The sequence below is a fragment of the Heterodontus francisci genome, chromosome 7, assembly GCF_036365525.1.
Source record: "Heterodontus francisci isolate sHetFra1 chromosome 7, sHetFra1.hap1, whole genome shotgun sequence".
NCBI classification, from domain to species: domain Eukaryota; kingdom Metazoa; phylum Chordata; class Chondrichthyes; order Heterodontiformes; family Heterodontidae; genus Heterodontus; species Heterodontus francisci.
In genome coordinates this window covers 12,296,207-12,322,645 of record NC_090377.1, presented here as the reverse complement: position 1 = coordinate 12,322,645, position 26,439 = coordinate 12,296,207, and the positions used below count along the sequence as shown (strand labels likewise).

Genomic DNA, 26,439 nt, shown 5'->3' with positions numbered 1-26,439 from the left:
TTAATTCTGGATCAGAAATTGGCTAGCTGAAAGAAGACAGAGGGTGGTGGTTGATGGCAAATGTTCATCCTGGAGTTTAGTTACTAGTGGTGTACCGCAAGGTTCTGTTTTGGGGCCACTGCTGTTTGTCATTTTTATAAGTGACCTGGATGAGGGTGTAGAAGGGTGGGTTAGTAAATTTGCGGATGACACGAAGGTCGGTGGAGTTGTGGATAGTGTCGAAGGGTGTTGTAGGGTACAGAGGGACATAGATAGGCTGCAGAGCTGGGCTGAGAGATGGCAAATGGAGTTTAATGCGGAGAAGTGTGAGGTGATTCACTTTGGAAGGAGTAACAGCAATGCAGAGTACTGGGCTAATGGGAAGATTCTTGGTAGTGTAGATGAGCAGAGAGATCTTGGTGTCCAGGTACATAAATCCCTGAAAGTTGCTACCCAGGTTAATAGGGCTGTTAAGAAGGCATATGGTGTGTTAGCTTTTATTAGTAGGGGGATCGAGTTTCGGAGCCACGAGGTCATGATGCAGCTGTACAAAACTCTGGTGAGGCCGCACCTTGAGTATTGCGTGCAGTTCTGGTCACCGCATTATAGGAAGGATGTGGAAGCTTTGGAAAGGGTGCAGAGGAGATTTACTAGGATGTTGCCTGGTATGGAAGGAAGGTCTTACGAGGAAAGGCTGAGGGACTTGGGGTTGTTTTCGTTAGAGAGAAGGAGGAGGAGAGGTGACTTAATAGAGACATACAAGATAATCAGAGGGTTAGATAGGGTGGATAGTGAGAGTCTTTTTCCTCGGATGATGATGGCAAACACGAGGGGACATAGCTTTAAGTTGAGGGGTGAAAGATATAGGACAGATGTCAGAGGTAATTTCTTTACGCAGAGAGTAGTAGGGGCGTGGAACGCCCTGCCTGCAACAGTAGTAGACTCGCCAACTTTAAGGGCATTTAAGTGGTCATTGGATAGACATATGGATGAAAATGGAATAGTGTAGGTCAGATGGTCGGTGCAACATCGAGGGCCGAAGGGCCTGTACTGCGCTGTAATGTTCTAATTCTAATTCTAAAAAAAATGTCTGCTAAGTGCCTTTATCTTTATAAACAGAGCTTATTTGGTTGCAGGGGGTAGACCTCAATTCATACAAGTTGCCTGATGCCACCTTGGTTAACTTCCCCCTTCTTGTTTCTGGATGATTAAATTACACCGGCTTTATCTTTATGGGTTAGTCTGAACATTTATTACCTTTTTGTGTGAAATTCCTTCAGATATGAATTTATTTTTCACTATTTAGTACTTGTAACCACTGGTCAACACCTGGGGTTATTAATGTTTAACACTTAATATTTTTATGTAGATAAGAGGTCCGCTTAACCATCTTTTTATTCGTTTAGGGGATGTGGACATCACTGGCCAGGCCAGCATTTATTGCCCATCCCTAATTGCCCTTGAGAAGTCGGTAGTGAACTAACTTTTTGAACCACTGCAGTTTATGTGCTGATGATGCACCCTCAGTGCTGTCAGGGAGGGAGTTCCAGGATTTTGATCCAGCGATGATGAAGGAACCACCGATAAAGTTCCAAGTCAGGATGGTGTGTGTGGCTTGGAGGGGAACTTGCAGGTGGTGGTGTTCCCATGCAACTGCTGCCCTTGTCCTTCTAGGTGGTAGAGATTGTCGGTTTGAGCATTGCTGTTGAAGGAGCTTTGAATGGCATGTTGTGCTTTGGTTACCCTTTACCAGCTGCAACGATTTGATAAAATGATGTGGGAGTAAAGGGGGTGATTGTTCTATGTGGGAAGCTGTTGACATTTTTTTAAACCACCTGTTCTGATGTTGTCCCATGTTGTGCATTTTCTGTTTTATTAAATTTGGCTAACTCCTTTATGGTGGAAAGACCAAAACTAGGAGCCGTAAATATAAGATAGCCACTAATAAAGCCAATAGGAAATTCAGGAGAAACGTCTTTACCCAAAGAGTGGTGAGAATGTGGAACTCACTACCACAGTGAGTGATTGAGAGGAATAGCAGAGGGGAAGCTGGATAAACACATGGGGTAGAAAGGAATAGAAGGGTGAGATTTATTCAAGAAAGGGTGTAAGGACAGTCCGAGTAACTTTAGACCAGCTAGATTAACATCAGTAGTGGGTAAGGTTTTAGAAGCAATAATTAGGGGGGAAAAAAATCAACAAACACTTGGAGAGGTTTGAGTTAATTAAGGATAGCCAGCACAGACTTTTAAAAAGGGAGATCATACTTGTCTAATTGAATTTTTTTTGAAGAAGTAACAGAGAAGGTTGATGAAGGGAATGTGGACATTGTCCACATGGATTTTAAGAAAGCATTTGATAAAGTACCACATAAAAGGCTGGTTAACAAAATTGAGGCTCATGGAATAGGAAGGTGAGTATCCAATTAGATAAAAATTGGCTTAAGGACAGAAAACAGTGAGTTGTGGTAAATGGTTGTTTTTCAGACTGGAGGATGGTAGACCGTGGTGTTCCCTAAGGGTCAGTGCTGGGACCACTGCTTTCCTTTGCTATATATAAATGACTTGAATCTTAGATCACAATAGAATTTCAAACTTTGCCAATGACATCAAACTTGGAGGAGTGGCAAACAGTGAGGAGGATCGGAACCACCTGCAACAGGATATAGATAGGCTCGCAGAATGGGCAGAGAGGTGGCAGATGGAATTTAATACAGACAGTTGGCAGATGATGTATTTTGCCCGAAGGAATAGGGTGAGGCAATGTAGACTTAATGGCACAGTTTGTGCACAGGTATGTGCGTGTGCATGTATGTCCTCATGTGAGTCTGCTCAGGCATTGAGGTGAGTAGAGGCTGAAATATCTTGTGCAAAAGTACATCTTTAACGAGAAAAGGAGGGAAATCCAAGAAGGATACAGGAGGCTTTTGTTTGCAATTTGCACAGACCTCACAAGAAAACTTTATTCACATCAATATACAAAATTAATTTCAACTTTTTTTTTTAGAAATGTTTTCAGAAGGTTTGTAAATGAGATGTTGCAGTGTGAACCCCTCCACTATACCTGCAGGCTGCCGAAATAAACTCACCTGCCAACACTGATATTGAGGTGGGGAGGGAGTCTAACCTGCAATGAACACACAGTTTGTTTTCTCAATTTCCTCAGCTGACATTTCACGGTTGAATTTAGACCTACGCAGTCAGTAATGCTCAATGGGAGCAGGGGAGGAGGGGAGGATTTTTTAAAACTGCGAACGAGTGTACAACAGGCGATGATGAGTCGACAACTCCCTATGCATCTGTCTTGCTTTGTATTTGAGTTGACTTCAATCAGGGGAGATGTAAAAGGGGGTCTGGAGATTCGCTGTCATTGCTTTACATTACCGCACAAAATCAAGAACTAACCATCCCCCCTATATTTCTTATTGTGTAATGCAGGAAGTTAGATCTAAAAAATAACCTTCAGACTGTTAATCAGGTAGTTTTCAGGTACACACTATGCTTTCATGTATATATTTTTTTATATAGGTGTGTGTGTGTGTATACTTGGGCCAGAACTTGCAGCTGGGTGTCTAACGTTGGACTTGCCCCCACAATTCTTTACTTGCGCTCAAAGTTGCTGAAAGTCCTTGCTGATAAAGGGTGCAGCAAGGGAAACCAGGCAGCCAGGAATGCTAAAGGTGAGATGTCATTTCCGTGAAGCTAAAGGGGGAGTGACGCAACTTGCTCTCCTTCAGGAAGGGAAGGTTGCGCGGAGATTTGATAGAGGTGTTCAAAATCATGAGGGTCCTGGACAGAGTAAATAGAGAGAAACTGTTCCCATTGGTGGAAGAGGACACAGATTTAAAGTGACTTGCAAAAGAACCAAGGTTGACATGAGGAAAAACTCTTTTATGCAGTGAGTGGTTAGGGTCTGGAATGCACTGCCCGAGAGCGTGGTGGAGAAAGATTCATTGGTGGCTTTCAAAAGGGAATTGGATAAGCGGCGGGGAAAGGGCAGGGGGAGTGGGACTAGTTGAGTTGCTCTTTTAGAGAGCCGTTAAGGGCTCGATGGGCCGAATGGCCTCCTTCTGTGCTGTAATCCATTCTGTGAGTCCGGAGAGCAACTCTTATGGGTATCTGTGAGTAACTGCACATCTGCCCCTTGCTAGGGGTTGCAGTATCCATTTACCCATAAACAGTACTGAGCACCATTCACAGGTTCTGGCCCATTATATAAATATGTTTACGAAGAGAAAGCCCCTCACAGAAAATTTACTGCACTGCGTGTTGCTGTTTCCAAGGCGAGACAAAACACGTGACAGAAGACACGAACACGGTACAGGCTGCGGTGGGGGATCCATGGAGAATGAAGCAATTTCGAAGGCTGACTTGCCACTCGTTGAGCAGTATGAGGTGAGTTCACTGAGGCAGCGCCTTCAGAATGGCATTCACTTCCTCTGCCACAGCAGTCAATGCAAACTCAAACTGGTCCTGTGCCGAGAATAAAGAGGTGCTCATTTAGAATCCAAAACATGTCCCTGCCCATAAGGCCTTTATTTACTGATGTCAGCTGTGGCTCTGTGGATAGTGGTATCTCATCCTCTGAGTCAGAAGGTCGTGGGTTCAAGCCACCCCCCCCACCCCCCACCACCCCACCGCCCCACTGCTCCAGAGACTCGAGCTCCATAATGCAGGCTGACACTCCCAGTGGAGTACTGAAGGAGTGCTGCACTGTCGGAGGTGCCGTCTTTTGGATGAGACATTAAACAGAGGCCCTCGTCTGTCCTCTCAGGTGAACGTAAAAGCTCACACAGACACTATTTCTTGGAAGAACAAGGGTCCTGGAGGCAATAGTTAACCCGCAACCAACATCAAAAACAGATTATCGCATTGCTGTTTGTGGGATCTTGCTGTGTGAAAATCGGCTGCTGCATTCCCACATAGCAACAGTGACTACACTTCAAAAGTATTTCATTGGCTGTAAAGCACTTTGGGATGTCCTGAGATCATGAAAGGCGCTATAGAAATGCAAGTCCGTCTTTTAGAGAAACTTATTTGACTTGTTACATCTCTCAGAATTGTCCCAGACATTTTGCAGGCGATTACTTGGAAGTGCAGAGATTATTTTGCAGGAAAACAACTCAGATATGCAAGGCTGTGGAACCCTTCACTTCCTGCTTTTCTGCAGTCACTGTATAACTGAGTAAATCAGCAGAAACTGTTGCCACTGGCAGGAGGGTCAGTAATTAGAGGGCACAGATTTAAAATAAATGGCAAATCTGGGGGGGGGGAAAGATTCCAAATATTTTTACAAACAGATTCAATAGTAACTTTCACAAGGGAATTGGAGAAATACTTGAAAAGGAAAAAAAAACTGCAAGGCTATGGGGAAGGAACAGGAGGGTGTAGGACTAACTGAGTAGCTCTTTCAAACAGGAATGATGGGCCGAATAGCCTCCTTTCTGCGATGTATGAGTCTGTGATGTTGGTGCTCTCGAGGTTACTAGATGGAGCTAATCTGATGATGTAGGCAGTCGGTCAGTAGGAGAGCCGAGATATTAATGGCGGGCAAGGATACCAAGCAATGAACCTCCACAGCAGGCCCTAAAGGGACAGGCTAAGCTCAGTGGTGTTAAGACCAGATCATTGGCAGCTTCCTATTTCCGCTATGGAACACAGATGTCTCCTGTGGTTCTAGCAGAAGCTCGGGACCCCAACAACTCCCAAATTCCAGCAGGGTTAAGATGTACCTTCGTGCGCACCATGCCAGGCCTTTGATCTCGTATGTGTTCTAGAGTAGCAGCGATATCGATTTCCTTCACACCTATTGCCAGGATCACAAACATACATGAAGAGATTGTAGGCGATAAAAGGCGTGTTATCCCACTAAAAGTGTTAATATAACACAAACATATCCATGTAAAACTTGTATGGTAAATACACCAATAGACCCAGTAACATACAATGGGGGTAATATTGACTTTGGGGTAATATTGATTCACTTATTGAAGTTAACGGAAATGAAACAGGGAGAGGAGTAGAATGGGTAGTTGAATCAATATCATTTTACCCCATCAGCCAAAGTCAAAATTATCCCCAATGTGTTAAAAAAAAAATACTGCAGATACTGAAAATCAGAAACCAAAATTGTGTAGACAATCACCAAGTGGTTTTAAATTCTTACCCATTCTTGGGGTATGGGTGTTCCTGCTGAGGCTGACATTTATCACCCATCCCCCATTGTCCCTTGAGGTGGTGATGATCAGCTTTCTAATGGTCACTTTAGGGGACAGTTAAAGGTTAACCACAAATGTGTGGGACTGGAGCCACATATAGGCCCAGGCCCAGGCGTGGACGGCAGGTTTCCTTCCCTAAAGGTCACTGGTGAACCAGTTGGGATTTTTACTGATTTTTATTTCCAGATTTTTAAAACCAAATTCAAGTCTGAATCTGCTGCGGTGGGAACTAAACTGACATTCTCTGGATTATTGGTCCAGGCATATAGGTTACTATTCCAGTAACACAACCACAGTTAAGTGTTTCAGGTGAAACCCTTCATCAGAACTGGAAGATAATACAGATGAGCAGCTTATCAGATGGAATAGAGAGAGGGAAAAGTTCAGAGATGGGTGGTGTGGAGTGAAAGGGAGCGGTAAATTTTGAATTCTTCATTATCAGGGACATGAGGGCTGAGAACAGAACAATAATCCACTGTTTACACCCAATGTCAGCATCAAATACTCCCAGGGCTGGTACAGCACGGGGTTAGATACAGAGTAAAGCTCCCTCTACACTGTCCCCATCAAACACTCACAGGACAGGTACAGCACAGGGTTAGATACAGAGTAAAGCTCCCTCTGCACTGTCCCCATCAAACACTCCCAGGACAGGTACAGTACGGGGTTAGATACAGAGTAAAGCTCCCTCTACACTGTCCCCATCAAACACTCCCAGGACAGGTACAGTACGGGGTTAGATACAGAGTAAAGCTCCCTCCACACTGTCCCCATCAAACACTCCCAGGACAGGTACAGCACTGGGATTGGCTGGTCAATTTGGAGCACTTCCTGCCAGCAATCAGGGGGAGCAGCTGCACCTGTGTTGCAGCAATTGCAGAGTGGAGAGTGGAGACTGCAGCAACTGGAGAAAGGTGAATACAGAGTGGAGGGAAACCATCAAGGAAGGCTGCAATTTTTCTGGAGAGGTGGGTGTCAGGGCACCTGAAAGACTATTAAGTTTAAACTGTTTGGGGGAGGGAGAAGAGGCCTGAAGACTCAGGGGTGGGGCAGCCAAATCCAGTAGGGACCCCTGTGTTTGCACACAGGGAGCTCCCTCCCCACCCCAACTGCCTGCTCAGGACAGCTGGAGTTGCCCGGGTGAAGACTGTCTTGTTAAAATCAGAAGAGGAGAGTACCGGGCGGCTCCAGCTGTCCCGGGCGAAGAAGCCTCCCCCAACTGGAAGACAACAAACAAGTTTGGACTAATTGTGATAAAGGTGCTCCAACTGGCAGTTGGAACAAACATCCTTTTCAGCCTTTCTCTCCCTTCCTCCACTCAGTCGCCTCAATCACCTATCCTCCCCTTTTCCTTTACCATCCTACGCCATCCTCCTCTACTCCCACTCCACCTTGTTTAAAGTTTGCTTTTTTTTAAAAATTGTGTAAATTTGTTTTGTTTCTTGGGGGTGGACGTAGCTCTTAGAGCCCATGGCAAGCCCTCCTTCGCCGGTGGCGGGGCCTTCCCGTTCATATGCTGCTGCGGCTGCTGCAGCTGCACCTGTTGCCCCGTCACCGTTTGCTTTATTAACATCGAAGCATGGGGTCAAGAGCTACGTCCACCCGAACATGACGATAGAGGCATGCGTGAAAGCAATGGCCGAGGTTGTCGGCCCTTCGGCCATTGTTGCAGCCTCTAAAATGTACGGGAAGGCAGTGTTTTTCCTGAAGACCGAGCGGGCGGTGTCCCTGGCTCTGAGCAAGGGGCTCACCGTGGGCGGGACCTTTCTGCCAGTGGACCCCCTGGAGGCCACTGCGCAAAGGCTCATTTTATCCAATGTCCCACCCTTCATCCCTGGTGAGCTCCTCCTTCCCCACCTGCACCATCTGGGGGAGGTAAAGACGGGGCTCACCCCAGTCCCGCTCGGTCTTCGGGAGAACAGCCTCCGACACGTGTACTCCTTCCGCCGCCAGTTATTCATGCAGCTGGCGCGGGAGGAGGTGACAGAGGGCCACTTCAATGTAGAATTCCAGGGGACGGCCTACCGCGTCTTCTGGACCTTGGACGGGGTGCGGTGCCATGTCTGTAAGGGGGTGGGGCATGTTCGTAAGAACTGCCCCAACCTCCCGGCTGCCAACTCCAATTCAGCGGCCCGGGGTGGCAACGCTGCACCTCCTCCCACCCCCACTACACCACCGCCAGATACCATTCAGTCGGTACCGGAGGCTGTGGTTTTCACGGCCTCCGGCAGGGAGGGGGGTGACCGTCCAAGTGGAAGGAAGGCGCGGAGGAGAAATAAACATCGAGAGGCGCGTCCCCTGGATATCGTGACGCTACCCGAGCCTGAGCTCAGCCCAAGGCCCGATCTCGGGAAGTCAACTTGCCCCAGGGCTGGGCTCAGGCCCAGGGTGAATAAAAAAAAGGAGAGTGTGGAGGTGGAGGCCTCTGATGATATGGAGGTCTCTGAGCCTCCGCACACAACTGGGAAAAAGAGGAGAAGGCACCCCTCCACAGAGGTAACAAGGGGCCCTGAGGCGCAGGGCCCATCTGTTGGAGGGGAACTGTCTCCTGTTTCGGGTCCCCAGGTTTCCCCTACCGCCACCACCAAGGCTGCAAAGTCCGGGCAGGTGCTCCCTATTCCTCAGGATGGAGGGGAGGGGATGGCCCCGGTACATGAGGCCCCTCCTGAAGGAGTAAGTGGGGCCCTGCTTGTGGTGGGGGAGCCTGGGGAAGCCGCCCATTCTGCCACTGCTACTGGGTCGGGTGTCCTGAATGAAGGGGAGGGCGAGGCCCCAGAGGGTCGGGCCTCCCAGCCGGAGTCCACCACCAACCAGGAGACACCCGACCCAGTTATAACTGAGAATGCTGCCCCATCTGCTGGGCCTGTGGGTGCTGGCGGAGCGGGAGATAGCCTCCTCCCTCCGCCTCCAGTCTCGGCTCCGGCTGGTTTCCCGGAGTCGGGAACTTCTGTCTCCCCTGGACCACTCATTGCCCTGGGGACGGAGGTGGAGGGGGGTCCTGAACCGCTGGTGCCTACAGGCTCCAGTTTCACAATAGAACCCAGAGAGGACTCCTCCGCCATCGATCCTGGGGGTGGGATCGTGACGGAGGCGGGACCAGCTGGCGCGGCCGGGACGTCCGCCCCACAGTGTGTGGTAGATGTGTCGGCCGCTGGCGGTGACGACCCGGAGGAGGATGGGGATTCGGTGCGGGGCACAGAGGATGATCTTGATTCCATCGCCAGTGAGGTGGTGGAGTCCCTCGTGCCTCCCACCGAATCTCCTCTCATCCCCACGGCGGAACTCCGGGATTTCCTCGCGGCTTGCAGGGGTTGCCGCAATAAAGTTCAGCTGGCCCTCGACCGTTGGTCGAATCTGGCGCTGATCATACAGTCCGTCCGTGCCGCCCTTAAGATAGCGGGCAAGCGCGCGGACGTGAAACTGGTTGAGAGGCGCCGTTTTAATGTGTTCCTCAATGGGTTGCTGGGGGAGTGGAGGGCCAGGTGCACTTCCACTCCCTCCTCACAGTGAGCTGTTGGTGACGGGTTTTAAGTACCTTTGACATGAAGATAACCATAGCCAGCCTCAACATCAACGGCAGCAGAGGGGCTCACCACAGATTTCACAATCTCTCAGTCCTTAGGGAAGGGAGATACGCGGTGAGCTTTCTGCAGGAAACCCACACCGTTCCGGGAGACGAAGCCACCTGGCTCCTGGAGTGGCAGGGTGGGGTCTACATGAGTCACCTCACCCCTATTTCTAGTGGGGTGGCTATCTTGTTGGCCCCGACTTTTCAGCCGGAGATCTTGGGGGTCAAGGAGCTAGTGCCGGGCCGCTTGCTCCACCTCGCCGTTCGCCTGGGTAGCGTGCCGCTCCACTTTGTGAACGTGTACGCGCCCAGGCCCGGCGCGTTGCAAGCACGCTTCTTTGAAGAAGTGTCCGCTCTCTTGAGCTCCATCGATAGCGGCGAGTGCATCATCCTTGGGGGGGATTTTAACTGCACCCTCGAGGTGGGGGATCGTTCCGGTCCCCAGCGCGGCCAAGCGTCGGTGGAGAAGTTGAGGGGACTGATCAGCTCCCTTAACTTGGTGGACGTCTGGCGGAATCTCCATCCCGACTCCAGCGCCTTCACGTGGAGGTCTGGAGGAGGGGGATCGCGAATCGACCGCCTCTACATTTCGCAGGCGTACGTCTCCCGCGTTTCGGCGGCCTCCATGCGGCTGGTGCCGTGCTCGGATCACCGCCTGGTGTGGGCGGAGTTCACTCCGCTCCGCACGCGGGCGGGGTCCGCGTACTGGAACTTTAACAACCGGCTGCTGGAGGACATGCGATTTCGGGACTCGTTCTGTCGATTCTGGGCCGACTGGAGAAGGAAGCAGGGGGGCTTCCCCTCCTTGAGGCTATGGTGGGATGTGGACAAGACTCACATCCGCGTCTTCTGTCAGGGGTACGCGAAGGGGTCGACCAAGAGGCGGGAAGCCGAGATCGGGCGCCTTGAGAGGGAGGTGCTCGACTTGGAATCCCGCCTCGGTCATGCCGTCGCGGACCCGGCCCTGTGGCAGGCGTACAAAGAGAAGAAGGGCGCGCTGAGGAACCTGCAGCTCATAGGGTCCCGAGGCGCGTACGTGAGGTCGCGGATCCAGATCCTGGAAGATTTGGACCGCACCTCACCCTTCTTCTACTCGCTGGAAAAATGGCGGGGGGTAAGTAAGCAGCTCGTTGAGCTGCTGGCCGACGACGGATCCTCCATCACGGATCCGGAGGGAATGGGCCTCCTGGTCCGGACTTATTACAGTGCGTTGTTCTCTCCGGATCCGTCCAGCGAGGATGCGCGCAGAGTTTTGTGGGAGGACCTGCCGCAGGTCAGCCCGGAGGGCGCCGAAGGATTGGAGGCTCCGCTCACGTTGGCGGAGCTGACTGGCGCCCTCCACCAGCTCTCGAGGGGAAAATCCCCAGGGCTGGATGGGTTGACCGTGGAGTTCCTCAGGGCGTTCTGGGATGTCCTGGGGGACGATTACGCGCGGGTCCTGGGGGAAAGCCTGGCGACCGGGGAGATGCCCCTCTCGTGGCGCAGGGCGGTCATCGTCCTGCTGCCGAAGAGGGGCGATCTCCGCCTGCTTAAAAACTGGCGTCCGGTCTCCCTCCTCAGCACGGATTATAAGATCTTTGCCCGGGCTATGTCTACCCGCCTGGGCTCCGTGCTGGCCCACATGATCCACCCCGACCAGTCCTACACGGTCCCGGGCCGGTCCATCCAGGACAACATGCACCTGGTCCGGGACCTGATCCATCTTTGCCAGAGGACTGGTCAGTCGGTCGCCTTTCTCTCCCTCGATCAGGAGAAGGCGTTCGACAGGGTGGATCACGATTACCTTTTCGGGACTCTGCGCGCTTTCGGACTCGGGCCGCATTTCGTGGCCCGGGTCCGACTTTTATACGCCGCTGCAGAGTGTCTAGTCAAAGTTAACGGGTCCTTGACGGCGCCCCTTCGATTTGGGAGAGGAGTGCGTCAGGGGTGCCCCATGTCCGGCCAATTGTATACCATCTGCGTGGAGCCCTTCCTGTGCCTGCTTCGCAGGAGGTTGACGGGATTGGCTCTGCGCGAGCCAGCCATGCGGGTCGTCCTCTCGGCTTACGCCGACGATGTCCTCCTCGCGGTCACAGATCCCATTGACTTGCGGAGGATGCGCGACTGCCAGCAGACCTTTTCTGCCGCGTCCTCCGCGAGGATCAATTGGGAGAAATGTTCCGGACTCCTGGTTGGTCAGTGGCGGGTGGACTCCCTGCCGGAGGAGATGACACCTTTTGCGTGGAGCACCACGCACCTCCTCTATCTGGGAGTCCACCTTAGCCCCGCTGAGGAAGCCTGGCCGGCAAACTGGCAGGAGTTGGAGGCGAAAGTCACCGCTCGGCTGGGGCGCTGGACAGGACTGCTCCGAGTGCTTTCCTACAGGGGCCGAGCGTTGGTCATAAACCAACTGGTGGCCTCCATGCTGTGGTACCGGTTGGTCACTTTGGCCCCGCCCCCTGTATTTGCCACCAAGATCCAGAAGAAACTCGTCGATTTCTTCTGGGGCAAGAGGAAACACTGGGTCTCTGCCGCGGTCCTGAGTCTCCCGATCGAGGAGGGCGGTCAGTCGCTGGTGTGCGTCCGCACCCAGGCTGCGACTCTCCTCCTTCGGACCCTGCAGAGATACCTGTACGTCGAGCGTCCTCCCAGATGGTGTGCGCTGGCGACGTATTTTTTCCGCCAGTGTCACTGCCTTCAAGACGACACGCAGCTCCCGGTGGAGTCCGTTAGCCGCGCCTCTCTGAGGGAGTTGCCTCCCTTTTACCGGGATCTTTTCCGAGTCTGGAACATGGTCGCCTCCAGTCAGGGCGCTCCCCCGCCGGCGGAGGAGAGCGCCTCGGCTGTCCGGGCGGCCGACTCTGGGGACGGTCCGGCGGGCGGAGGAGTAGCCGAAACCCCCGGGACGTCCCTCACTGCGGGTGGCGAGGGGGCTCGGGAGTGCGGAGCGATCCCGGCGGAGCTGACCCCCGCTCGGCCGGAACTGCTCATCGGACCCAGGCCCCGAAACCCTCCTCGGGAGCCGGTCCCGCACAACCCGAGCCGCCTCTCGGAAATGCCCTCCGTGCCATTCCAATCGGCGCGGAGGGGTTTCCTGTACGGGCTGCTCCTGCACACTCTCCACTTCCTCGCCCTCGTCAGCCGGCCGGACACGCCCTGGCGGTCCGCGTTGCCATCTGGCGGCGAGGGGAAACCCCGATGGAGGTCTCTCTACGCGGGAGTCTTCCCCCTTTACATCGGGGACCTGGGGTGGAGGGTGCTGCACAGAGCAGTCCCGTGCAATAGGCTTTTAAGTAGGTTCACGGACTCCCAGGCCAGCTGTACTTTCTGCGGCCTGGACGAGTTCGTGTTCCACATTTATATGGAGTGTGCGAGGTTGCAGCCCCTATTTGAGTATCTGAAGGGGCTGCTCCTCAAATTCTGGCTGCACTTCAGTCCCACGCTCCCGATCTTTGGGCACCCGGTGCAGAGGGGCTTGGGCCGGGAGGAGGATCTCCTCGTCGGTCTGCTCCTGGGCCTGGCCAAGGTGGCAATTCACAGGTCCAGGTTGCGGGCCGTCGGGGGGGTCCGTCCTCCCCGATTGCCTGCCCCTCTTCCGCGGTTACGTTCGCGCCCGGGTGTCCCTGGAAAAGGAGCATGCGGTGTCCGCCGGTACGCTTGAGGCCTTCCGCGACCGGTGGGCACCGCAGGGACTGGAGTGCATCGTCGACGCCGAGAATGGCATTTTAATTTGAGTTTTTTTGTTTATTTATCTGGTTTTAATAAAGTTATTTTAAAAATATAAGTGTGTATATAAAGGGGGCCTGAGGAATAAAGGCCCCCTCGACATAAAAAATGTATAAAGGGGGCCTGAGGAATAAAGGCCCCCTCGACATAAAAAAAAACAGGTTGGATGCAGAGTAAAGATCCATCTACCAATGCCAGCCTCACTCTTCCTCTGTCTCCTTCTCCTCCTCTCTCACTACCTGCGACACCCTTTCTCTGTATGTTTCTCCCTCTTCCCATCCTGAGAGCAAGAGGGAGAGATTGAGATAGTGTACAGAGGGAGATAGAGATGGAAAAGGGAGAGATAGACATGGAAAATTAATAACAGAGAGAAGAAATAGGGCTTCAGAGAGTAGAAGAGGGGGGAAGAGAGAGATAGAGATCGAGAGAGATACCAGAGATTACCTCTCTCTCCGTGCCTATCACTCCTTTCCTATTTGTTACCCTCTCCATCTATTTTTCTCCCTCTACCCCGTTGCTTCACACTCCGTACCTCTCTCTCGTCTGTCTGTGTATACCGCAGTGAAGGATTACATCAAATTATGTTTTACATTTGCTCAAAAAAAGAGGAAAAAAAACGGGTTAGGTACAGAGTAAAGCTTCCTCTACACTGTCCCATCAAACACTCCCAGGACAGGTGCAGTACGGGATTGGCTGGAGAGTTTGGAGCACGTCCTGTGTGTAATCAGCTGAAGCAGCTGCACCTGTGGGAGCTGGAACTGGAGAGGAGAGAACTGAGAACTAACAACTACAAACTATGACACAAGTGTGGAACTGAGTCTATCTATTGGAGTAAAAGACCTGCGAGTTATTTTGGAGAGGTGGGTGTTGGAGCACAAGGAACTGTTTTGCTTGGACTGTTGGGGGAGGGAGGAGACACTGGAAGATCCAGGGATGGGGCTGAAAGATTCTATAGGGGGTCCCTGTATTTGCTTTTGTGTTTTCCTCCATCTTGCATGAAGGGGCCTCCCTCCCCACCCCAACTGCGTGGCTCAGGACGACTGGAGCCACATGGGTGAAGAAACTCTTTGTAACACGAAAAGAAAGTGGAAATAACTGGAGGTTCCAGCCGACCCGGGTGAAGAACCCTCCCCTGACCAGGAGACGACTTTGTGTTCTCTAAAGTAAGGTGCTCCAACCACCAATTGAAGAGAAACAATCTCACAGCCTTTCTCTCCCTTCCACCACTCAGCTACCTAATCTCTACTCTCCTCTACTTTTCCTTTTCACCCCTATCCCCCTCTACCCCCAACCCCCCATCATATTGCTTTAGTTTAAAAAAACTGTTATTTGCTTTATTTCTTAGGGGTGGGCGTGGCTCTTCGACCCCATGGCAAGCCCCTCTTCACCAGTGGCGGGGCCTTCTCGCACGTATGCTGCTGCGGCTGCTGCAGCTGCACCTGTTGCCCCGTCACCGTTTGCGCAGATAACATCAAAGCATGGGGACAAGAGCTACGTCCACCCCAATATGTCAATCGAGGCTTGTGTGAAAGCAATGGCTGAGGTTGTCAGCCCTTCGGCCATTGTTGCTGCCTCTAAAATGTATGGGAAGGCTGTGCTTTTTCTGAAGACCGAGCAGGCGGTGTCCCTGGCCCTGAGCAAGGGGCTCACTGTGGGTGGGACCTTTCTGCCAGTGGACCCCTTGGAGGCCACTGCGCAACGAGTCATTTTGTCGAATGTCCCGCCCTTCATTCCTGGTGAGCTCCTCCTTCCCCACCTGCACCATCTGGGGGAAGGAAAGACAGGGCTCACCCCAGTCCCGCTCGGTCTTTAGCATGTCTACTCCTTCCATCGCCAGTTATTTATGCAGCTGGCGCGGGAGAAGGTCACGGATGGCCATTTCAATGTAGAGTTCCAGGGGACGACCTACCGCGTCTTCTGGACCTTGGGCGGGGCACGGTGCCATGTCTACAGGAGGGTGGTGCCACTGTGCTTCCTCCCACTCCCCCTACACCTCCTAAAAACACCGCTCAGTCGGATCCGGAAGCTGTGGTTTTCACGGCCTCCGGCGGGGAGGGGGGTACCCATCCGAGTGGAAGGAAGGCACAGAGGAAAATTAAATGCCAAGAAGTGCGTCCCCTGGACACCGTGGCACAACCTGAACCTGAACTCAGCCCAAGGCCCGCTCCTGGGGAATGCACCTGCCTCAGGGCTGGGCTCATGCCCAGGGTAACCAGACAAAAGGAGGGTGCGGAGGCGGAGGCCTCTAATGACATGGAGGTCTCTGAGCCTCCGCTCCCGAGTGGGAAAAAGAGGAGAAGGCACCCCTCCACAGAGGTAACTCAGGGCCTAGTGGAGCAGGGCCCATCTGTTGGATGGGAGCTGTCTCCTGGTTCAGTCCCCATGTTCCCCCTGCCACCACCATCATCAAGGCTGCAAAGCCTGGGAAGGAGTTCCCTGGCCCTCAGGAGGGAGGGGAGGGGGAAACCCCTGAACATACAGCCCCTCCTGAAGGAGCAAGTGGGGCTCTGCTTATGGTGGGGGAACCTGGAGACGCCTCTCTTTCTGCTACTGGGTCGGGTGTCCTGAATGGAGAGGAAGGCGAGGCCCCAAAGGGTTGGCCCTCCCAGCCGAAGTCCACACTCAACCGGGACATACCCGACCCAGTTATAATTGAAAATAATGCCGTGTCTGCTGGGCCTGTGGGCGCTGTGGGACAGGAGATGGCACCCTCTCTCTGCCTCCAGTCTCGGCTCCGGCTGGATTTCCGGAGTCGGGAACTTCCGATCCCCACTCGGCCGGAACTGCTCATTAGACCCAGACCCCGAAACCCTCCTCGGGAGCTGGTGTTGCACAACCTGAGCCGCCTCTCGGAAATGCCCTCCATGCCATTCCAATCGGTGCGGAGGGGTTTCCTGTACAGGCTGCTCCTGCATACTCTCCACTTCCTCGCCCTTGTCAGCCGGCCGGACAGGCCCTGGCGGTCTGCGTTGCCATCTGGCGGCGTGGACCCAGTGGAGGGTGTTGCACAGGGCAGTCCCGTGCAATAGACTTTCAAGTAGGTTCACGGACTCCCAGGCCGCCTGTACTTTCTGCGGCCTGGATGAGTCCGTTTCCATGTATATACGGATTGTGCGAGGTTGCAGCCCCTCTTTGGGTATTTGAAGGGGCTGCTCCTCAAGTTCTGGCTGCACTTCAGCCCCACGCTCCTGATCTTTGGGCACCCGGTGCGGAGAGGCGTGGGCCGGGAGGAGGATCTCCTCGTCGGTCTGCTCCTGGGCCTGGCCAAGGTGGCAATTTCCAGGTCCAGGCTGTGGGCCGTCGTGGGGGGGTGTCTGTCCTCCCATTTTGCCTGCCCCTCTTCCGTGGATACGTTCGCGCCTAGGTGTCCCTGGAAAAGGAGCATGCGGTGTCTGCCGGTACGCTTGAGGCCTTCTGCGATCAGTGGGCACCGCAGGGACTGGAGTGCATAACTGAAGCCGAGAATGGCATTTTAATTTGAGTTTCTGTTTTATTTATCTGTTTTTTTAATAGTTATTTCAAAATGTATATAAATGGGGCCTGGAAAATAAAGGCCCCTTGACATAAAATATATGAAAGGGGCCTGGGGTATAAAGGCCATCTTAAAAAGAAGAAAAAATGGGGTTACATACAGAGTAAAGCTCCCTCTACACTGTCCCCATCAAACACGAGAAAAAAACCAGGTCATTTTGTCGAATGTCCCACACTTCATTCCTGGTGAGCTCCTCCTTCCCCACCTGCACCATCCGGGGGAAGTAAAGACAGGGCTCACCCCAGTCTCGCTCGGTCTTCCGGAGAACAGCCTCCGACATGTCTACTCCTTCCACCGCCAGCTATTTATGCAGCTGGCACGGGAGGTGGTCACGGAGGGCCATTTCAATGTGGAGTTCCATGGGACGGCCTACCGCGTCTTCTGGACCTCGGATGGGGCATGGTGCCATGTCTGCAAGGGGTGGGGCATGTTCGTAAGACCTGTCCCAACCTCCTGGCTGCCAACTCCGCCTCGGCGGCCCAGGGTGACGCCACTGCACCTCCTCCCACTCCCCCTACACCTCCAAAAGACACCATTCAGTCGGTTCCAAAGGCTGTGGTTTTCACGGCCCCCAGTGGGGAGGGGGTGACCGTCCGAGTGGAAGGAAGACGTGGAGAAAAATTAAACTCCAAGAGGTGTGTCCCCTGAGCCTGAGCTCAGCTCAAGGAACGCTCCTGAGGAATCCACCTGCCCCAGGGCTGGGCTCAGGCCCAGGGAGATCAGGCAAAAGGAGGGCGCAGAGGCCCCTGATGACATGGAGGTCTCTCAGCCTCCGCGCCCTAGTGGGAAAAAGAGGAGAAGGCACTCCTCCACGGAGGTAACAGGGCCCAGAGGTGCAGGGCCCATCTGTTGGGGAGCTGTCTCCTGGTTAGGGTCCCCAGGTTCCCCCTACCACCATCACCAACAAGGCTGTAAAGTCTCAGCAGGAGCTACCTACCCCTCAGGATGGAGGGGAGGGGGTGACCCTTGTACATCTGGCTCCTCCTGGGGGAAGGAATGGAGCCCTGCTTGTGGTGGGGGAGCCTGGGGATGCTCCTGGAGAAGCCTCCCATTCTGTCACTGGATCGGGTGCCCTGAGTGGAAGGGAAGGCGAGGCCCCAAAGGGTCAGCCCTCCCAGCCAAAATCCACTCCGGACCAGGACGTACCCGACCTGGTAATAATTGAAAATGCTGCCCCGTCTGCTGGGTCTGTGGCCACAGGCAGGGCGGGAGATGGCCTCCTCTCTCCGCCACCGGTCTCGGCTCTGGGTGGATTTCTGGAGTCAGGAACTTCTGTCTCCCTTGGACCACTCATTCGCCTGGGGACGGAGGTGGAGGGGGGTCCTAAACCGCTGGCGCCCATGGGCTCCAGTTCCACAGTAGAACCCAGAGAGGACTCCTCCGCCATCGATCCTTGGGCGGGGGGAGGGGATCGTGACGGAGGCGGGACCAGCTGGCGTGGCCGGGATGTCCGCCCCACAGTGTGTGGTGGGTGTGTCAGCCGCTGGCGGTGACGACCCGGAGGAGGATGGGGATTTGGTGCGGGGCACGGAGGACGACCTTGATTCCATCGCCAGTGAGGCAGTGGAGTCCCTTGTGCCTCCCACCGAATCTCCTCTCATCCCCACAGCGGAACTCTGGGATTTCCTCGCAGCTTGCATGGGTTGCTGCAATAAAGTTCAGCTGGCCCTCGGCCGTTGGTCGAATCTGGCGCTGATCATCCGGTCCGTCCGTGCTGCCCTCACGAAGGGAGCGGGCGTGAAACCGGTTGAGAGGCGTCAGTTTAACGCTACATTTCACAGACGTAAGTCGCCCGCGTCTCGGCGGCCTCCATACGACTGGTGCCGTGCTTGGACCACCACCTGGTGTGTATTGGCACTTTAACAACCGTTTAATGGGTTGCTGGGGGAGTGGAGGGCCAGGTGCATTTGCACTCCCTCCTCACAGTGAGATGTTGGTGATGGGATTCCAAGTACCTTTGACATGAAGATAACCATAGCCAGCACCAACAACAACGACAGCAGGGGGTCTCACCGCAGGTTTCACAATCTCGCAGTCCTCAGGGAAGGGAGATACACGGTGAGCTTTCTGCAGGAAACGCACACCGTTCCGGGAGACGAAGCCACCTGGCTCCTGGAGTGGCAGGGTGGGGTCGACATGAGTCACCTCACCCCTATTTCTAGTGGGGTGGCTATCTTGTTGGCCCCAACTTTTCAGCTCGAGATCTTGGGGGTCAAGGAGCTAGTGCCGGGCCGCTTGCTCCACCTCGCCGTTCGCCTGGGTAGCGTGCAGCTCCACTTTGTGAACGTGTACGCGCCCAAGCCCGGCGCGTTGCAAGCGCGCTTCTTTGAAGAAGTGTCCGCTCTCTTGAACTCCATCGATAGCGGTGAGTGCATCATCCTCGGGGGGGAATTTAACTGCACCCTCGAGGTGGGGGATCGCTCCGGTCCCCAGCGTGGCCAAGCGTCGGTGGAGAAGTTGAGGGGACTGATCAGCTCCCTTAACTTGGTGGATGTCTGGCAGAATCTCCATCCCGACTCCAGCGCCTTCACGTGGAGGTCTGGAGGAGGAGGGTCCCGAATCGACAGCCTCTACTTTTCGCAGGCGTACGTCTCCCGCGTCTCGGCGGCCTCCATGCGGCTGGTACCGTGCTCGGACCACCACCTGGTGTGGGCGGAGTTCACTCTGCTCTGCACGCGGGCGGGGTCCGTGTACTGGCACTTTAACAACCGGCTGCTGGAGGACGTGCGATTTCGGGACTCGTTCTGTCGATTCTGGGCCGACTGGAGAAGGAAGCAGGGGGGCTTCCCCTCCTTGAGGCTATGGTGGGATGTGGGCAAGACTCACATCCGCGTCTTCTGTCAGGAGTACGCGAAGGGGTCGACCAAGAGGCGGGAAGCCGAGATCGGGCTCCTTGAGAGGGAGGTGCTCGACTTGGAATCCCGCCTCGGTCATGCCGTCGTGGACCCGGCCCTGTGGCAGGCGTACAAAGAGAAGAAGGGCGCGCTGAGGGACCTGCAGCTCATAGGGTCCCGAGGCGCGTACGTGAGGTCGCGGATCCAGATCCTGGAAGATTTGGACCGCGCCTCACCTACTCGCTGGAAAGATGGCGGGGGGTCCGTAAGCAGCTCGTTGAGCTGCTGGCTGACGACGGATCTTCCATCACGGATCCGGAGGGAATGGGCCTCCTGGTCCGTACTTATTACAGTGCGTTGTTCTCTCCGGATCCGTCCAGCGAGGATGCGCGCAGAGTTTTGTGGGAGGACCTTTTGCAGGTCAGCCCGGAGGGATACGAAGGATTGGAGGCTCCGCTCACATTGGCGGAGTTGACTGGCGCCCTCCACCAGCTCTCAAGGGGCAAATCCCCAGGGCTGGATGGGTTGACCGGGGAGTTCCTCAGGGCGTTCTGGGACGTCCTGGGGGACGATTACGTGCGGGTCCTGGGGGAAAGCCTGGCGACCGGGGAGATGCCCCTCTCGTGGCGCAGGGCGGTCATCGTCCTGCTGCCAAAGAGGGGCGATCTCCACCTGTTTAAAAACTGGCGTCCGGTCTCCCTCCTCAGCACGGATTATAAGATCTTTGCCCGGGCTATGTCTACCCGCCTGGGCTCCGTGCTGGCCCACATGATCCACCCCGACCAGTCCTACACGGTCCCGGGCCGGTCCATCCAGGACAACATCCACCTGGTCCGGGACCTGATCCATCTTTCCCAGAGGACTGGTCAGTCGGTCGCCTTTCTCTCCCTCGATCAGGAGAAGGCGTTCGACAGGGTGGATCACGAATACCTTTTCGGGACTCTGCGCGCTTTCGGATTCAGGCCGCATTTTGTGGCCCGGGTCCGACTTTTATACGCCGCCGCAGTGTCTAGTCATAGTTAACGGGTCCTTGACGGCGCCCCTTCGATTTGGAAGAGGAGTGCATCAGGGATGCCCCATGTCCGGCCAATTGTATACCATCTGCGTGGAGCCCTTCCTGTGCCTGCTTCGCAGGAGATTGACGGGATTGGCTGTGCGCGAGGCGGCCATGCGGGTCATCCTCTCGGCTTACGCCGACGACGTGCTCCTCGCGGTCACAGATCCCGTTGACTTGCGGAGGATGCGCGACTGCCAGCAGACCTTTTCTGCCACGTCCTCTGCGAGGATCAATTGGGAGGAATGTTCCGGACTCCTGGTGGGTCAGTGGCGGGTGGACTCCCTGCTGGAGGAGATGACACCTTTTGTGTGGAGCACCACGCACCTCCTCTATCTGGGAGTCCACCTTAGCCCCGCTGAGGAAGACTGGACGGCAAACTGGCAGGAGTTGGAGGCGAAAGTCACCGCTCGGCTGGGGCGCTGGACAGGACTGCTCCGAGTGCTTTCCTACAGGGGCCGAGCGCTGGTCATAAACCAACTGGTGGCCTTGATGCTATGGTACAGGTTGGTCACTTTGGCCCCGCCCCTTGTATTTGCCACCAAGATCCCGAAGAACCTCGTCGATTTCTTCTGGGGCAAGAGGAAACACTGGGTCTCTGCCGCGGTCCTGAGTCTCCCGATCGAGGAGGGCGGCCAGTCGCTGGTGTGCGTCCGCACCCAGGCTGCGACTCTCCGCCTTCGGACCCTGCAGAGATACCTGTACATCGAGCGTCCTCCCAGATGGTGTGCGCTGGCGACGTATTTTTTCCGCCAGTGTCACTGCCTTCAAGACAACACGCAGCTCCCGGCGGAGTCCGTTAGCCGTGCCTCTCTGAGGGAGTTGCCTGTCTTTTACCGGGATCTATTCCGAGTCTGGAACATGGTCGCCTCCAGTCAGGGCGCTCCCCCGCCGCCAGCGGACAGCGCCTCGGCTGTCCGGGCGATCGACTCCAGGAACGGTCCGGCGGGCGGAGGAGTAGCCGAAACCCCCGGGATGCCCCTCACTGCGGGTGCGAGGGAGCTCGGGAGTGCGGAGCGATCCCGGCCTAGCTGACCCCCGCTCGGCCGGAACTGCTCATCGGACCCAGGCCCCGAAACCCTCCTCGGGAGCCTGTCCCGCACAACCCGAGCCGCCTCTCGGAAATGCCCTCCGTGCCATTCCAATCGGCGCGGAGGGGTTTCCTGTACGGGCTGCTCCTGCACACTCTCCACTTCCTCGCCCTCGTCAGCCGGCCGAACACGCCCTGGCGGTCCGTGTTGCCATCTGGCGGCGAGGGGAAACCCCGATGGAGGTCTCTCTATGCGGGAGTCTTCCCCCTTTACATCGGGGACCTGGGGTGGAGGGTGCTGCACAGAGCAGTCCCGTGCAATAGGCTTTTCAGTAGGTTCACGGACTCCAAGGCCGCCTGTACTTTCTGCGGCCTGGACGAGTCCGTGTTCCACGTATATTCGGAGTGTGCGATGTTGCAGCCCCTCTTTGAGTATCTGAAGGGGCTGCTCCTCAAATTCTGGCTGCACTTCAGTCCCACGCTCCTGATCTTTGGGCACCCGGTGGGGAGGGGAATGGGCCGGGAGGAGGATCTCCTCGTCGGTCTGCTCCTGGGCCTGGCCAAGGTGGCAATTCACAGGTCCAGGTTGCGGGCCGTCGGGGGGTCCGTCCTCCCTGATTGCCTGCCCCTCTACCGCGGTTACGTTCGCGCCCGGGTGTCCCTGGAGAAGGAGCATGCGGTGGGCACCGCAGGGACTGGAGAGCAACGTTGACGTCGAGAATGGCATTTTAATTTGAGTTTTTTGTTTATTTATCTGGTTTTAATGAAGTTATTTTAAAATGTATATAAAGGGGGTCTGGGGAATAAAGGCCCCCTCGCCAAAAATGTAAAAGTGGCCTGGGGTATAAAGGGCACCTTCAAAAAAAAAGGAGGAAAAAAAAGGATTAGATACAGAATAAAGCTCCCTCTACACTGCTTCATGAAATGCCCATTGTTTCCTCTGCTCTCCTTTCTCAATAATGTCACTGAACCGCAATCCCAGATGATCATTGACTACTGCATCAGCGGCCAACTTCAACCTCTTCGTGCCCTCTCTCTCTGAGACACTGCTGGATGTTGGGGAGCTTTCAGCCACTGCGATGGGTCAGAGAGACACAGAATCTGAGGAGCCCACATACCCCGCCTGAGAGAGTTACCTTTGGACATTCTGTTGAGGACCATATCAATTAAGATGTAAGTTCCAGTTCTTCCTGTGCCGTCACTGCAAAACAAAGACAGTCGGGTCAATCACATGCTTGGGAGACAGCTGTCTGAACACTTGTGTGCTGTGAGCGGGTTTAAGTGGGGGCACCATCACTGTGATTGCCAATGACGCTCATTGGAAGCCATGTAGCTCCTTGCCTCCCCACACCCCCATGCCAATCCAGTTATTTTAATGAAGATTCCATCAGGCAGTGCTGTCTGAAGCACTGCTCACTCACTAAGAGTGTCAGAAATCGGCTTTGTGCTGCACACGAGCTACATGTTGGAAATGCACCCCCGGTCCTCTTACAGAGTACAAAAAGCAAAGAAGTCGAGTGAAACCTTTGAGGGGCTTCAGTTATTTGGAAACTGGAGAAGCTGGGGTTGGTTGTTCTCCTTGGAGCAGAGAAGGTTAAAGGGAGATTTAATGGAGGTCTTTTGATGGAGTAAATAAGGAGAAACTGTTTCCGCTGGCAGGACAGTCGGTAAGGTTTATGATAATTCGCAAAAGGACCAGAGCGGGGGATGGGGAGAATTTGTTTTACGCAGTGAGTTGTTGTGATCTGGAACGCGCTGCCTGAAAGGACGGTGGAAGCAGATTCAATAGTAACTTTCAAAAGGGAATTGGATAAATATTTGCAAAGGAAAAATTTGCAGCACTCTAGGGAGTGGGTACTGATTGGATAGCTCTCTGCACACTAACTGATGTGTGCTATTTGCTCAATAGCAGCCCTTCACAGACTAAGCAGAGCAAACTCATTTCACATGGGGGCCCTTCTAATCAGCAGACAATGCACTCTTATCCCATCTGTCTGGGTATGGATCTGGCAAGCAGTCAGTGTCTAACCCGGCCCAAGTCTCCTTTAAAATCTTAAGCTGGAATCTTAACCATTTTTCTGAATGAAGTAGCAGCTAGTGCACTTTCACAAAGCTGAATGGAATCAGAGCAATCTTGGTGAAAGGACTTTACCTGCAGTGAACGATTATGGGGCAGGAACGTCCTCTGTAGCATTTGTTCACCTTCCTGCAGAACAGGAAGAAATGTGTTACATAGTATTTACAGCACAGAAACAGGGCCATTCGGCCCAACTGGTCCACACTGCCATTTGTGCTCCACATGAGCTTCCTCCCACCCCTCTTCACCTCACCCGCCAACATACCCCCCCGTTTTCCTTTCTCCCTCATGCGTTAAAGGAGCCCATTCATTGCTCTGTTTACCTGAAGTAAAATCCCATTTAACATAAGGAAGGCAGAGGGTCGAGAGGATGGGTGGGCCTCTGTACTACCGTCCCATGCAGCCTCTTCCAGTGAGAACCAGCACACGCGATACAGAATTACACCGTAAACAGCAATTTCCAACAATCCGACATTAGAGCAGATTAAAGGAAGATGCTCAAAATTATGAGAGATTTTGATAGATAAGGTGAAACCTTCCACTGGCAGGAGGGTCGTTAACCAGAGGACACAGATTTAAGGCAATTGGCAAAAGAACCAGAGGGGGAGATGAAGAGTATGTTTTTATATGCAGTGAGTTGTTGTGATCTGGGATGCGCTGCCTGAAAGGGCGGTGGAAGCAGATTCAATCGTAACTTGCAAAAGGGAATTGGATATTTATTTGTGAAGGGGACATTTGCAGGGTTATGGGGGAAAGAGCGGGGGGAATGGGAGTAACTGGATAGCTCTTTCAAAGAGCTGGCACAGACACAATGGGCTGAATGGCCTCTTTCTGTGCCACATCAATCTGTGATTGTATGACAGTCACCCAGTGAGAATCTCCATCCCCTCCAACCGTTCCCATGGCTCCGAGTAGGTGCAGTCTGATGTCAGGTACAGCAGTGTTTTTTTTTAGAACATTACAGCGCAGTACAGGCCCTTCGGCCCTCGATGTTGCACCGACCTGTGAAACCATCTGACCTACACTATTCCATTTTCATCCATATGTCTATCCAATGACCACTTAAATGCCCTTAAAGTTGGCGAATCTACTACTGCTGCAGGCAGGGCGTTCCACGCCCCTACTACTCTCTGAGCAAAGAAACTACTCTCACATCTGTCCTATATCTATCACCCCTCAACTTAAAGCTATGTCCCCTCGTGTTTGCCATCACCATCCGAGGAAAAAGACTCTCACTATCCACCCTGTCCAACCCTCTGATTATCTTATATGTCTCTATTAAGTCACCTCTCCTCCTCCTTCTCTCCAACGAAAACAACCTCAAGTCCCTCAGTTGTGGTTACGTTAGTGAACTAACAATCCAGAGAACTCAAGTTCAAATCCCACCCTGGCAGTATGGGAATTTGAATACCGTTTTATTTTAAAATCTAGAAATAAAAAGCCATGATCAGTAAAAGTGACCATGAAGCTATTGGATTGTTGTAAAAACCTAACTGGTTCACTAATGTTCCTTTAGGGAAGGACACCACCTTCTCAAGGGGCAATTAGGGATGGGCAACAAACGCTGGCCTAGCCAGCGACGCCCACACATCCCATGAAAGAATTTTTTTTAAACCCTGCCGTCCTGACCCGGTCTGAGCCTATAGGTGACTCCAGTCCCACACCAACATGTCTGATTCTTAACTGCCATCTGATATAGCTTAGCAAGCTACTCAGTTGTACCAAAACTGCTACCAGCGGTTCAAGAGGGCGGCCTACCACTACCTCCTCAAGAGCAACTAGGGATGGGCAATAAATGCTGGCCTTGCCAGCGATGCCCACAGCACGAGAATTTATTTTTATTAGAACAGTCACTGTTATAATGCAGGCAATGTGGCAGCCAGTTTGTGCACAGCAAGCTCCCACAAATAGCAATATGATAATGACTGTTTTGCAGTGATGTCGACTGAGGATAAATATTGACCAGGACACTGGGGAGAATTCTCCTGGTCTCCTTCAAAATTGTGACCCTAGTACCCTTTGCATCCACTTGGCAGTGGGGGTTCTTGGCTTAAAGTCTCATCCAAATGACGGCAACTCTGACAGTGCATTGCTCCCTCGGTACAGTCAGAGTGTGAGCTAGCACAGTAGAAGCAACCTTTCTCGAAGATAACCAGCGCCGCTCTTTCAAACGGCAACGCAACCGTGCTCTCTCAGCAGGAAGTTACTGCCCATACCAAAGGAAAGGTCAAAGGGCACAAGGAGGAGAGCTGTTTCTGCCATGCTCCGTGCAGTAGATACAGTTGCCAATGATCACTTTTGTGACTATGCAACTGGACTTGACATTACTAGCTGCAAATCACAAAAATGACACTGGGAGCCATAAGAGAGGAGTGTCGCGGAGGCAGCCTTCGCAGGGTTAATAAAACGCTGGTTAAAGAGGGAGGAAGGAGCGGTTAGCTAG

General features: G+C 53.7%; 1 protein-coding gene across 1 annotated transcript in view; it reads right to left on the bottom strand.

Moving 5' to 3' along the window:
• Positions 1-2,817: 2,817 nt before the first annotated feature.
• LOC137371850 (receptor-type tyrosine-protein phosphatase-like N) overlaps positions 2,818-26,439 on the bottom strand; it is a 349,861-nt gene continuing 326,239 nt past the window's right edge. Inside the window, exons 21-24 of the mRNA XM_068034799.1 lie at positions 24,072-24,125; positions 23,056-23,120; positions 5,711-5,784; positions 2,818-4,451 (exon numbers count right to left, since the gene is read on the bottom strand). Coding sequence (XP_067890900.1) covers positions 4,380-4,451; positions 5,711-5,784; positions 23,056-23,120; positions 24,072-24,125 — 265 coding nt within the window. The 3' untranslated portion in view covers positions 2,818-4,379. The remainder of the gene's footprint in view (positions 4,452-5,710; positions 5,785-23,055; positions 23,121-24,071; positions 24,126-26,439) is intronic.